Source organism: Mixophyes fleayi, chromosome 4, assembly GCF_038048845.1.
Source record: "Mixophyes fleayi isolate aMixFle1 chromosome 4, aMixFle1.hap1, whole genome shotgun sequence".
Taxonomy (NCBI): domain Eukaryota; kingdom Metazoa; phylum Chordata; class Amphibia; order Anura; family Limnodynastidae; genus Mixophyes; species Mixophyes fleayi.
In genome coordinates, this window is record NC_134405.1 from 346,484,988 (window position 1) to 346,499,038 (window position 14,051).

At 42.1% G+C, this 14,051-nt stretch overlaps 1 protein-coding gene and 1 long non-coding RNA gene across 4 annotated transcripts in view; one reads left to right on the forward strand and one right to left on the reverse strand.

The window, feature by feature from the left end:
• The window catches only part of LOC142153336 (uncharacterized), a 13,846-nt gene extending 13,028 nt beyond the window's left edge, over positions 1-818 (forward strand). Inside the window, exon 3 of the long non-coding RNA XR_012691474.1 lies at positions 712-818. This is a non-coding gene — a long non-coding RNA (uncharacterized LOC142153336). The remainder of the gene's footprint in view (positions 1-711) is intronic.
• PTPRO (protein tyrosine phosphatase receptor type O) overlaps positions 1-14,051 on the reverse strand; it is a 100,615-nt gene that overhangs the window by 73,547 nt on the left and 13,017 nt on the right. For all 3 annotated transcript variants that reach the window (XM_075210860.1, XM_075210859.1, XM_075210858.1), the window contains exons 6-7: positions 12,771-12,932; positions 9,000-9,196 (exon numbers count right to left, since the gene is read on the reverse strand). In XM_075210860.1, the coding sequence (XP_075066961.1) occupies positions 9,000-9,196; positions 12,771-12,932 (359 nt within the window). The remainder of the gene's footprint in view (positions 1-8,999; positions 9,197-12,770; positions 12,933-14,051) is intronic.

Here is a 14,051-nt window from a genome sequence, read left to right on the forward strand (position 1 = left end):
TATAGTGGAAGGAGCAGGGTCCCCCAGCAGCACAGAGTATATTAGGAGATGAGTAATGTGTTAGTGAGGACAGGGCTGCATGTGACAGGGGCAGTGACATGATGTGAGGAGGGGAATGTAGGCAGCAGGAAGCCACAGACTGAGAGTTATATAGTGGAAGGAGCAGGGTCCCCAGCAGCACAGAGTATATCAGGAGATGAGTGATGTGTTAGTGAGGACAGAGCTGCATGTGACAGGGGCAGTGACATGATGTGAGGAGGGGAATGGAGGCAGCAGGAAGCCACAGACTGAGAGTTATATAGTGGAAGGAGCAGGGTCCCCCAGCAGCACAGAGTATATCAGGAGATGAGTGATGTGTTAGTGAGGACAGGGCTGCATGTGACAGGGGCAGTGACATGATGTGAGGAGGGGAATGGAGGCAGCAGGAAGCCACAGACTGAGAGTTATATAGTGGAAGGAGCAGGGTCCCCCAGCAGCACAGAGTATATCAGGAGATGAGTGATGTGTTAGTGGCTGCATGTGACATGAACAGTATTATGCATATTATATATGTAATACATTGTGGCTTTATTATTGTACTGCATCCTGCTCATCAATGTTACAGCTGTATCTCAAAGTTTGTTTTAATTCTATTCTTTGTACATCATAAGGCAGCAAAGACACCCTGATTTAGCTAATTGTCTTTACTTGTTATTCTTCCTGTGTCAGCAGCTTGAATTCTGAGAAAATAAATTAAAATACTCCCAGTAAGAACCATGGGATTGTCCTAGGAAGGCCCGGACACGTGAGAGCAGGGTGTAGTGACCGTCCTGACTTTCTGGGTAATCAATGAATGAAAAATTAAAATTAAATTGGTACCAAAACTTTAAAGCTTTCTTCCTTTTCGTGCCATGTGCAGGAGGTCATACCTGGAAGGTCTCATTATACAACATATTTCTATGTAGCTACACACACATACGACACAGATATGGAAAGGGTTATAGTGTGCATTAGCCAAGGACTTATACAAGAGACCGGGTGCATTATAGATCTGTATGCAGGAAAAGTCTTTTATAGGGACTGACACATAGCTGATTATATTCCAGTTTTTTAAAGGTCAGTTTTCACTTACTAATGATTATTATCTTTTAATATTATGCACCGCTGGTGAGAGAGATGTAATCGTTACATCAGTCCCTGCCCCTTTGGAGCTCACAGTTCAAATTTCCTAACACACACACACACACACACACACACACACACAATGCGCGTAATTTTGGACCCGCCCCCGTGATGGCATGATGCAAACGCATCATTTGACAGCGGGGGGCGGGGCCAAATGCTGCGATTCACCGGGAATCGCAGCGTTTGGGACCTGATTCTGCCCACTTCACTAGGAAGTGGGCACTTCCTAGTGAAGTGGGCAGATCCGGGAGATTGCCACACTCTCCCGGGAGTCCGTGAGACTCTTACAAAATGCGGGAGTCTCCCGGACATTCCGGGAGAGTTGGCAAGTATGATATATATAATATTAGAGAGGTGCGGTTCAGATTCTGAGAATTCTGACAGAACCAGATTTTGTGGTACAGAGTCTTGGATCGATATCTTCTACTGTATATATAGCCCCCATCCTGTTCTCAGCTGCCATTTTAGAATTGATAGCATGTGGGGAGGTTGTTAGCTGCATTGTTTGGAAGTGGATTGTACATAGTGATAGAGGCAATTAATGTACATTGAAATAGCAGTGATTTTACTGCACAAATCTGAACAGTTTATTTACAGATCAGTCTGCTGGAAGTGTGTGCTGATAAAGTGGTTCTGAGAGAGTGAATAGCAGACAATCCGTGGCTACTGGTGGTAATAGTATATTATTAAACTAATTAGGAGTGGACAAAATATATTCTTTTTTGCTTTTAAAATCAAAGTATTTTAATCTGAAGGAAATTTTGAAAGGGGCAGAATCACTGATTTTATGGATACAAACCAGGGTGCAGCAGACGCCCTCCGCATGAAAAAATGAAATAAACAGCTCCAACTTCAAGTAGCTTTGCTCCTCTAGACAATCATGGATCAGAATATAGATCAGGAGCACCCCAGTACTCCTACTGGCAGTAATAATACTTTTTTAACCTCTACTAGAAAAAAAAGGTCATGAGGGAAGAAAATGTAAAATAAAGGCTCTCCAAATTCACACACTGTTTGTCAACCTCAAAGAAAATATCAGATATTGATGTAAGTATCAAGGGAAAAGTTACTGATGAATGTGGTGGTTTGTCTAAAGAAAAAATAGCAAACATTCTATATACCACCCGTGGTGGCAAGGAAAGGCTCAGAACCACGGTCATGTTTTGCCTGTAGTGGTTCTGCTACTGCTCTTACATATACTAGAATGTTTATTGCAAAAGTGACAGGTCGACAGGGTTATGCATCTTCTGTAACTTCCCATATACCACCGTCTCTCACCTCCAACACAGCCACATCAGGACATGAAAAGAGCATGGAGACCAAAGAATTGGGCGTTCACAGAATCCTGAGGAATATGTAAGGGTATCCATAAGTGCTATATACATAGAAATTGAGGATGCAGCTTTGAAGCTTACTAATGTGCAACAGGATAAAGGGGGTCATTTTGGATTTGATAATGATGAATATGTTGTACTTGAACAAGATAATGATCTGAGGATGATGATTGTGTTCTAGAAAGGCAGCCACCATTGGAACCACCTCAGGCCAATGATAACTGCATTGTCATGCCTGGGCAAAAGACCAAAAATTCCACCTCGTGTGGAAATATTTTTATCCTAAGCGAAACAACATTTGTCAAGGCATCTGTATCCTTAGTGAAGCAACAAAGAAGTAAAGGTAGGAACTTGACCATCTAGGCACCTCCTCCATGTTACATTATTTGCAGAGAGTTCATTCAAGTAGTTTATCAAACGGTGGAAATTCATATATTGTAAGAAGCAGTCCAGCCTCATCATTATTAGTATGTAGTCCAGCATGCAATGTTCAAATGTAAACAGGCTCCCCTAATGTCATCCATGATTCCCAAGAGGCATCCTTGTGTGCTACAGCTGCTGCTGCAGGTGGAATTTCTCTACAAAAAGGGACCAAGAAGAGTAAACATAGTTTAAAACAATGGTTTGAGAAGCCAGCCTGTATCCTGTTACATAGCGGATCACTAAGCTATTACAGCTATGTTAGCATTGGATGTGTATTTAGTTTCCATCATCAATACATCATGTTTTAGCAGATTAGTTGAGATCCTGTGGCCACACTACCAAATTCCATCTCTATTCTATTTCTCCCGAACAGTAATTCCCCAGTTGTCCCAGAAGGTTAAACAAGAAATCATTCAGTTCCACTTAACTATGGCCATGTGTACAAGTGGTACTGGTCAAACAAAAGACTATATGACCCTGACAGCCCACTGGGTAGGTGTATGACCTTTAACAAAAGCAGCACCTGTAGTATCAACATCATTCTCCTCATCCTTTCAGTATAGTATTGCTAGTACACAATGCCAGGTCATTCACAGGCAGTTACTCTCTATATTGCTGGCTTCACTAAGAAACATAGTCAATCAGTTGGAAAAACTCCAGAATGCCATAGCAAAATGGCTCCCCCCACTAAGACTCTCCTTGAGATTCCTCATTGCCAATAACCGAGTGAACACTGTATGCTCATTATGATTGGGTGAATTTCAACACATACCATGCTTTGCACACACAATAAACTCAGTGGTCCAGAATTTCTTTAAAAAATTAGGTCAGTGCTGGAGATGCCGTCTGTTGCCCGTAAAAATTCTGCGCATTTTCGCCATTCAAAGACCGCATTATCATTATCATTTATTTATATAGCGCCACTGATTCTGCAGCGCTGTACAGAGAACTCATTCACATCAGTCCCTGCCCCATTGGAGCTTACAGTCTAAATTCCCTAACATACATACACAGACAGAGACAGACTAGGGTTAATTTTGATAGCAACCAATTAACCTACTAGTATGTTTTTGGAGTGTGGGAGGAAACCGGAGCACCTGGAGGAAACCCACGCAAACACGGGGAGAACATACAAACTCCACACAGATAAGGCCATGATTGGGAATTGAACTCATGACCTCAGCGTTGTGAGGTAGAAGTGCTAACCACTGAGCCACCATGCTGCCCTAATCCGTTCTCCGGCTGACTCTGAGGTTTGGACCCAAGCTTTTCCAGTACCACCGCTCTGCCTGATACCCATGCAGCCCTAGTCAGTGTGATAGGCCAAGGGGGATCCATCCACAGCTTCCCTGATACATAGTAAGAGGTCAGGAGTAACAGCCCAGGTACACCAGCAACGAGATACACTAGCAGCATCAGTTACCCAGAAGAAACCCGGTTCTGGATGCCGGTGTAGGAGTCCAGTGGTGGCAGCCTTTGTAAGCCCCTCCTACTGCGGCAAGAGTGCAAATTTGGAATAACGAAAGGGAACGGTGGCAAACTAAGCCCAGCCGGTTCCCAGCAACAACAGACAGGGTGGCATAGGCGGTCCATCCTGTCACAGATTTCTGCATGTAGATCATTGCCATGCCACCAACTGAAGCAAGTGAAATAAAGTGAGTTCAGACACTGCCAGTCTGAGTTATGTCATACCCCTAAACAAACTATAGGGAAAGCAGCTAGAGAAGCAGAAGGAGGAGATGAAAGTGATTCTGCTCGAAGATCAAGTTCTTTATTCACTTCGCCAGGACCCAACAGTTTGCAGCATCTTGAAAGTGGATCACTACATTTGGCAACCATGCTTGAGCCTAGGTTTAAATCATATGTAATCTCTTTCTTTCCAGCTGACACGAATCTTCACAGATGTTTGTGAGCAAGCTGTCAGGTCAAGTCACACATGAAACAGACTCTGCTTCAGCTTCACCTAAAACTGCTGCTGTCAGAAAACCCCCCCCCCCCCAAAAAAAAAAACTACCTTCTCTAAGAGTCACACTAATGATGTCCAACACAGCACACCAGTGTTAAACATGGTTATTATGATATCTTGTCAAAAATGCCAAAATATACTGACATCTCTACCACATCTCAATCTGATACTCCTTGTATTAGTAGAATGGTGGAGGACTACAAATAATAATGTACAAATTAGCATCTCAGAAACTCCCGTTTAATTCTGAGAGGAAATGACGGATATTTGGAGCCTCTTGTACAAGCTAACTATGATGTACTTAAGCTGCCCACCCCCCAATGTGTACACTGAAAGAATGTTTAGCACAGACGGAAACATTGTGGATGAGGGACGTAGGAGGCTACTTCCCAAATGTTGAAAAACTGGTGTTCATCAAATTGAACTACAAATTTTATAAGGAATACCTCTGTTGCCACAAATTACAAACAGAATCTGTAACGCTGGAATCCAGTGAGGATGAACTAACATTTTGTGATGATATTGACATCAGTGTTGAGGGTGATGACATAGGGAACATTTAGGAAGATGACCACTGTTACCCTAATGTCCATTAGTAAATTGTTAAAATCTATACCCAACTTGTCCAAAATGTCTATTGGTGCAGTTGCTATCCATCTAATGAGCTCTTATTACTGCGGCTACTGTACCTCTCCAATGTATCAAACACTGTCTAACATTTAAAATACTGTGTCCATCCATTTCTCCCATCATTTCACTTCTGTGTGCAGGCCATTGTCTTGTTTAAAATCTCTATTGAGCTGCTGTTATTCATCTATTTAGCTATTATTACCTACTTTGTCACATGCAGTCGAACGTTGACAAATTACAAATAAGTTCATGAAACCATTTCACTTTTGGGTGTAGGACATCTTTGTCTATCTTCTTTTGTAACATGACTCCTGATGCTGCTGCTATCTGTCTACTAAGCTTTTATTAATGCTGCCGCTCTCCCTATCCACAATGTGTCACACATATTGTCTAATAATGAAAATAACAAAAACAGTCCATTGTCTTTCTCCCACAATTTCACTTCTGGGTGAGGCCCACCTTGGTCTATCTTCTTTTCTAAAATGCCCATCCTATCAGTCAGTATTCTGCCTGGATGTTTGTTTTTATAACTGAAATTTTTTTTAATTATTTTTGCAAGGATTACAATGAGGGTACAAAAAAGAAAAAGGGTAAGTGAAAGACGTTATGTTGGGGGGGGGGGGGATGATGAGGGGGGTACATAATGAGTATGGAACACAACAGTAGATCATAAAAATTCTAATCTCACACCTGAAAGTACCGAGATATAATATGTCTAGAAGGTAGCAATCACACATTAACACATCAGCCCTCCTAGACTAGTATATATAAAATTAGGGCAATCTAGCAATATGACAATTATATTCAAGAGGAGTAAACATTAACATTCTGTTGGGAAGCCCGAGTTACATAGACCTGCCAGCTACGGCATTTCATCAGTGAAGACCGCCTGATTGTTTTAAAGGCTTTCTTTACTTTATTGAATTCCCATCCTATCTGCCACTGCTGTACCGTTAAGTTTCATATCTTTTATTTAATTGTATTGTATTTGTGCTGCTGCTCTTTCACAATTTTTAGCCAGCTTGCTGCAACCTTTGGACAATATTGGTGAAAATATTGACAGTTGTGAGGTGGCCATTAGAAAACTCTAATGTAGAAACAATAACACCTCAAAATTACATGATTTTACCTGTTTTTCACAATTTTTAATGAAATCCAGATCCAAAATCAATGAGGTTTTTTGGCCAAATCCAAAACACAAATATAGTTTTAGAACCAAAAAAAATCTCTAATATATATGTGATGCAGGCGCTGCTGTGCAACTGCGCATGTACCAGGAAAGGAGAAAAACTACATCTCTCAGCAAGCTCCACAGCTACTGGGGAGATGCCAGAGGAAGATGCGCCAGCCCAGTCTATATATCTGCTCAAAGAGAATAAGGCGTCAAAACATGGGGGAGGAGTCAGCCTGTGAGGAAAAAGCAGAGAGAGAAGTATTGGAAGAGGGAACTAAGGGAGGAAGACACCAAGTTTGTGAGAGAAGAGAAAACAGATCTGACGCAGAGAGACAGAGACTGTGAAGAGAGAAAAAACAGAAGCCTGAAGCTGCCATTTGGGACACAATGGATAACAGCCAATGAAGGAGCTTTGGAGTGGAGGAACTGCAGATAAGTATAGCTGGTTACATTACTTATTTGTTGGTGGAATAAGATATTATTATGAGTTGTCATCGCGGTGGCTCGTCTGTTTATCTAGCTGGCTGCATCCCAGTTGTTGCCCTGACAGCCGGGACGTGAGTTTTGCCCCCAACAGCCGGGATGCACTTCTGCTCACCGCTGTGTCACAGTATAAGTTCTTACAGCCGGGCACATGCGCTGGGACATGTGTTTAATTATTCAACCTCCTGTGGCTGATTATGTGGGCTGTTGCCCTGTGTTCTGATTGGGCAGTTCTACTATTTAAGGCAGGGAGGGCTTAGCCTCCTTGCCGGTTATAGCACCTGTGTTTCACACTAGCTGACCTGCTCCAGTTTCCTGTAGATACTCTGCCCGAATTCTGACTGATCTCTGTTGTGACCCTCAGATCAGGCCCGGCGCTCCCATTAGGCAAGGTTAGGCAATTGCCTAGGGCGCCGGGCTCTGCAGGGCGCCTCGAACTAAAAAAAAAAGTGAAATCCACGGGGAGGAGAGGGGGGAAGGGGCTATGAATCTTACCTGCATGAAGCTGCTCCTCTCTTCTCTGTCTTCTCCCCTCCGCTCACTGACAGTGACAGGCCGTGATGATGTCATCATCACGGCCCGACAGTGTCTGTGAGTGGAGGGGAGAAGACAGAGCAGAGAGGAGCAGCTTCATGCAGGTAAGTTAAAGAAAGACATGGGAGGGGAGGGAAGCGCAGCGGCGATTTTTAAAGGGGGAGGGCGGTGATTTTCAAACTTTGCCTAGGGCGCCAAGGACCCTAGCACCGGCGCTGCCTCAGATTGTTTCTGGACCCTGTTTTGAACTCTGATTGTCCCTGAACTGCAGCTTCGTTATTCAGTTAGTCTTTGCTTGCTACCAGCCCTGACATCTGGCCGGTCCTCGATTTACCTGCTTGCTATGGACTCCTGACCTTTGGACTGTTCCAGATTTCTGATTACTGCCTCCTATCTCTGCTATTCGGTACTGCATATACACTCCTACTATGCTAGAGCTGGACCTGGGAGCATCCAAGTACCTGTGAGCACAACTAGCTCTACAGGAAAGGCGATGCCATGGGCGAAAACCTCTTACCATCTGGTCGGAAGTTTATGTCAGTAACTGTTAGTTGTAACAAATACTACTCTAAGAGTGAAGAGATTGGGGATAGTTTGAGGAGCCCTGAAGATGTGGATCTGTGTTATACCATTTTGATAGGGCTAGACTGAGATATCTGTTGCAAAAGCAATAGACATTATGCAGAGAGTTTGACCTGCTTCAAGCTATATAGATATATATATATAGCTGAACTAACACATTGATACTGCTGTCAGAAGTTGTAGGACTACAGGGCTTGTTACCCACCATTCTGTGTGAATACAATTCATCCCATAGGGAGCAGCCATTCTGAGGTTACAGAGAAAGTTGTGCTATTATATATATATATATTGATTTGTTTTATGCTTTGTCATTATTTATTTGCCTTTTTTAATATAAAATAAAGTAATTGATGCCCAATCCTCATCTTATCAATGGGCAGTGGTGGCTTCTGCCCCATTCTTGTATTTTGTTTTAGTATTTTCGTGTTTGTGGTCATAGTGATGGGCAAGGGGTTCTCCAAGCCTCCCCAGGTGTTCGTGGTCCGGGATACTCCCCAGAAGCCACGTGTGAAGGTTTGGGTGGAGGCACATGTTCTGAATCAGGTGAGAGGAAATCTTAAACCCATTCTAGTTACATAGACCAATTCCCAGAGGAGCCTGGGAAGGGGATAATATTATGTTTTTTCTCATTGTGCCATCATACTGTCCTTCTGCAAGATCTCATCCATGCGTCTTATGAACATACAAGCTGCACAGAGTATTACGTTACCTCTTTACAGTAATGTTTCTCAAGTCGCTGACTTTCCTTCTGCTTATGACATGTTTGTGACGTGACAGAAACAATTGTGTCATTGCAGTTTGTCAGGGAAGATGTCCACGACACCAGTGCCGATGTAGAATTCAGGATATTCACTGTCACATTCATTGGTCTTTCTGTCAGCTCTTCAAACCATTTCCCATTGGGACCTATATCAGCAAAATATGTTTAGAAATAGATTCCATGAAAAATATTATAATAGAATAAAACTAGCATACAATGACAATAAAGTTACCTTTCCAATTTCCATATTTACCCAGTTACAGAATAAAAATGTGTATTGTTTTTTAACTGGATTACAAATAAACTGTTTCAATGACTTCCTGGCTACAATAAATCCATATATAAAAAATATGCAAAAGTTAACTCTATTAACCTTTAAATAACATGACATTTTGTCTTATACTGCTATTGGGGAGAGCATCTGATTGAAGGAATGTTGGTGATCACAGTAACACCCCAAGGACCGCCAACGCTGGGGCATTTCTGCCTTTATTTTTTACTAAACATTTTCAAAAAAAACAAGAGTATGTTTAAATATAACTTACAAATTGAATTCATCCTGAAAAACACAATCATGCATTCGGACATCCTAGCAGACACTTAGCACAATGGGAATGGATTAGGTGAATTGGGTACAATTCGCATGAGGAGTAAATCCAGCCTCTTGGAGAGGGAGGAAAAGTACAATATGCAGCCAGATTTAGAATTGGGAAGGGGCACATTCTATCTCACCTCTAAATTACATGGTAAAATAAATCTCTCCAGTATTCATGTGCTACATGCAAATGCAGTCAGTATTTTCCCTGCATGCAGAAAACAAGTCGTACAATCTGTTCAGTTGCCCATTTGCCCCCCTTTTGCTGGATTTGCCCTCATCTCAAAGTGAGGCCGAATGTATCGCCATATTTTTCTGAACATGTTTACAATCTACCTCCGGAGGAAGGAGATCATATTGTATGACTTGTTACTGGGAAACAATGATGACTGTCACATATATTCACTTATGAGTTTAGCTGCAAAATTTGTAAAGTGATATTTGAATAGTATTTTTTATTCTTTAAAACTGAACTTTACAGTCATTACTAACATTATGGCCACAATGTGCATTTATGCAAATACAAAGTTCCATGTACCAGGCATTGTTTACAGATACATGTCTACCTGCCACCACACTGTCGCCCTTCCAGTAGCCCCTGGCTACTCTGCGCCACGCAGTGAGAAGACATTTCACTCCACTGTCTACATCTTAGTATTGGAAGTCTCAGTGATATTATTATATGATACAGTGATGCTAGTGCAAAGCTTGAAGTTTAGCACAGCAGAGCTTTTCCCATTGTATTTACACAAGCTGCGCAACTGAGTGTGTGGTTGCCATTTATGTCTCATTTGAAGCTCCTTTAAGGTATTTCAATAGACTTTAAACAGAAAGTTAAGTGTCCATTGGAACAAATTCTTGTAAATAACCCCTACTTTATCATTATCGGTATCTAAAAATATACACATGGCCAAAATGGGCAGCAAACCTATTTGAGTATTCAAATCTCCTAAAACTTACATTCTTAATATATAAGCAATGTTACCTAATTAACAATATTGAGACACAGCTGAGGGAGTGAAGCCACCTTCCGTTGTCCAGCTTGGGTATGGACAATCCTTTGAAGATCATTTAATTTCCAAAATTATTATACCCAATTCAAACACTACCAACATCGTTAAACTGGATTAGCATAAATCTAAAGGAAGAATTAATTTGCCAAGGGTGACTGCATATAATTATGCTGCTTTGATGAGGTATCTAAGAAATCAGTTGCATGATCAGTACATGTATGTCAGCTCTGTTTTAGAAAAGAACTTTCTCCCAAACTTAAACATCATAGTTTTCATGCAAGACTACACTAAACCCCCACATAGCGTCGATAACTCATTGTTAATGTCTACAAGGACACCTGGCACACCCATAGAAGTCACCTGGTAAACACGGGAGAGGGGTGTGTGTCTCTTTACCCTTTAACCATCTGGAAAAAAGAAGGCTCAGTAGAGCGGGTAACCGCCACCTCCTCAAAGAAACCCATCTGTGAGTCACAGACAAAGAGTTGGTCCACATGGGCTTCTAGGTTAAAATTTTGAACAATTCAATGGTTGGAACATTTCACCACCTTATCTGTGGAAGATCTACTCAAGACACTAGTGGACTCCACTAAACTCCTCTCACCTTCCACATATATGAAAATGCTTGTAAATATTTTTCAAAGGGCGTATCTGTATCTATATCAGGGCTACTTGATTGGAGTACTGGACAGCCCAGTGTGCCCTAAATCTCACTGTGTATCTGCATGTTTGTTCTATTGTCTGTGGGCTTGTCCTTCTGGATCCGGAGCTGGAGATTTGCAATTGACGAATTGGTGACTCTTTACACCTAAATGGGCAGTTTTAAGCATTCTCCCAAAGGGCATTAGGGTTTGTAAGGGAGTAAGAAAATTGCATGCAAAAGCATCCTTCAGATGTGGATCCAGGACATCCCCCATCGTTTGAATTGTTCCAAGAAAAATATATGTATTTTTCAGTATGGACTGGCTTGAGGCCTCTCTTCAAAAAGAAAGGCAAACAATGACTTTTTGAAATCTGGGAGAGTTTTATAACCAGCAAGTTTTTCCATTACAGGATTTGATACGAAACTGGATTCTACATGCAGGATCCGCCAATTATGTTAGACTTTATGTGGGGAAGGGTCTACTCTGGTCTCCACATGAGACCTTATGATATTGTTGTGAAAGGAGTAATTTTCCTTTTGAACTCTGCTCTCTCCTGACATTGTTTCTGCTATTTATAATTAAAATGCTACACATTCTTGCTTGACATTTACTACTATGTGCGAATGCATGTCACAAATGTTTTGTTCATTTGGATAAAGAAAAACCAAAAATGACTTGTAAAGTATCTGGCTGCCAGAGTGTGCTTGATACATAGTTCCACAACTAGATTGTTTTACACCACATAACCCACTAGTCTGGCACCAGGGTATAAGTGTTCTAGTGTGGCGACCTTAATCTCCTAGGAGGTCTGTCTGGAGATGACCATGGCTGGGGCTGGTATAACTACAACAGGGTGACTCCAAGCTGTGGCTCTCCATGTTGTAGTGTGAATAGCCCATCCTGGCATAGCCGGGTGCTAGAGGCTGCTTCAGGAGGGGGACCACTCACTATTAATCCTCCTGAATTAGTGGTAACCAGCCCAGGCTATAGCACCAGTACCGTTATTAATTTACGGGTCTGCGGGGGGACTGTCCATTTTATTATTTGTTATGTGGAAATCCATTTTTTGACTAAATGACTTTTGTGATAAATATCAATAAGTCTCCCAGCGCTACAACATCTGATGATGTAAAATAATACTGCATATAAAATAAAGTAATTGAGACTTAACGCTTTGGGAATACCCTGCAATGCGTTACGTGTTTCCTGAAAGCGCCACAAGCCATTATATAAATGGCAGCATGATGTGTCAGCTGGCAATTCAATCCTACATTTGTTTAGTTCAGAAATTCCATCAAATGCATAATTTACAAAAGTGTTGAATGACGATGCAAAAGTAGAACACAAAGTTTGCTCACTGAACCTTAGTGAAAGGAAACTTGATTTGCGCAAAATTTTACTACAACTTCATTCACCTCTACTGTGCAACAAGCTGTACTTTAAGTCACAAGAAGAATCATTCACTTACTGATATAGAAACTGATCACTTTGGGTGTGGAACTTTCCCGAGTATCACAGAACCTTGAGGAGCTAAATGTTCTTATTGATATCTTATAATTTCCTGGCTCCTTCAGCTCTGTTACAAATTCATGAGTATTTTCATCTACAGTAGAAATCTGTGTTGTATTTCCTAAATTAATAGAAGAGAAAACAATATTAATATTACATTTATTTTACTTTGTTTCACTAAACATTGGCTGCTTGACTTTCCCACTTCCTCTCCTCTCCACTGTTAGTCTCAGGGATTTAAACATCCTCTCAGTATTGCCATCACTAAAGTCCTCACTCTCACCTTCTCCCATGGCCTCTGACAATGTACATCATCTGCCACCCACTGTGACGGTCACTCCCTCTCCAATACCACACTCTCTGCCCTTGATACTGCAGCACCAGTCACCACATTGTGTCTTGGTCACTCCGAACTTCAACCCCGGCACTCCCCACAGCCACGCCACCTCCAAAAGTGCTCCCGTTCCAGCAAAAGTCATTGGAACAAATCGCACTCATATGCTGACTATATCCTGTTCTCCTACTACACTGCCCTCTCCCTCACCAAACAAACTACTTGAAATCCCTCATCTCCTCTCTGCTCAATGACTTCGCCTCTTTGCCACTGTCAATTCATTTCTCTATCCTCACTCACCACTGAAGACTTTACCTCTTACTTTAAAAGGACAAAATTGACACCATCAACCAAGAACTCTCCTCTCACCAGATCCACCCCACCACGCTCACGCTTTCGGTCTCCCACTCTGCTACCCTAGTTCCTCCCCTCCTTTATGGAGGGGAGCAGGAGAACATTTTTATCCTTAATATGGGGGGGAGCAGGAGAACATTTTTATCCATAATATGGGGGGGGGGGGGGCAGGAGAACATTTTTATCCCTAATATGGGGGGGGGAGCAGGAGAACATTTTTATCCATAATATGGGGGGGGGGAGCAGTAGAGCATTTTTATCCTTAATATGGGGGGGAGCAGGAGAACATTTTTATCCATAATATGGGGGGGGGGAGCAGTAGAGCATTTTTATCCTTAATATGGGGGGGAGCAGGAGAACATTTTTATCCATAATATGGGGGGGGGGGAGCAGGAGGGCATTTTGAGCCATAATATGGGGGGGAGCAGGAGAGAATTTTCAGCCATAATATGGGGGGAAAGAACCTGGCATTTTCAGGCACAATGTGGGGGGGGGCGACGACGACTGGCACTGGCAGCATTGAAGGATTATCATATTTTTAGGCACAAATAA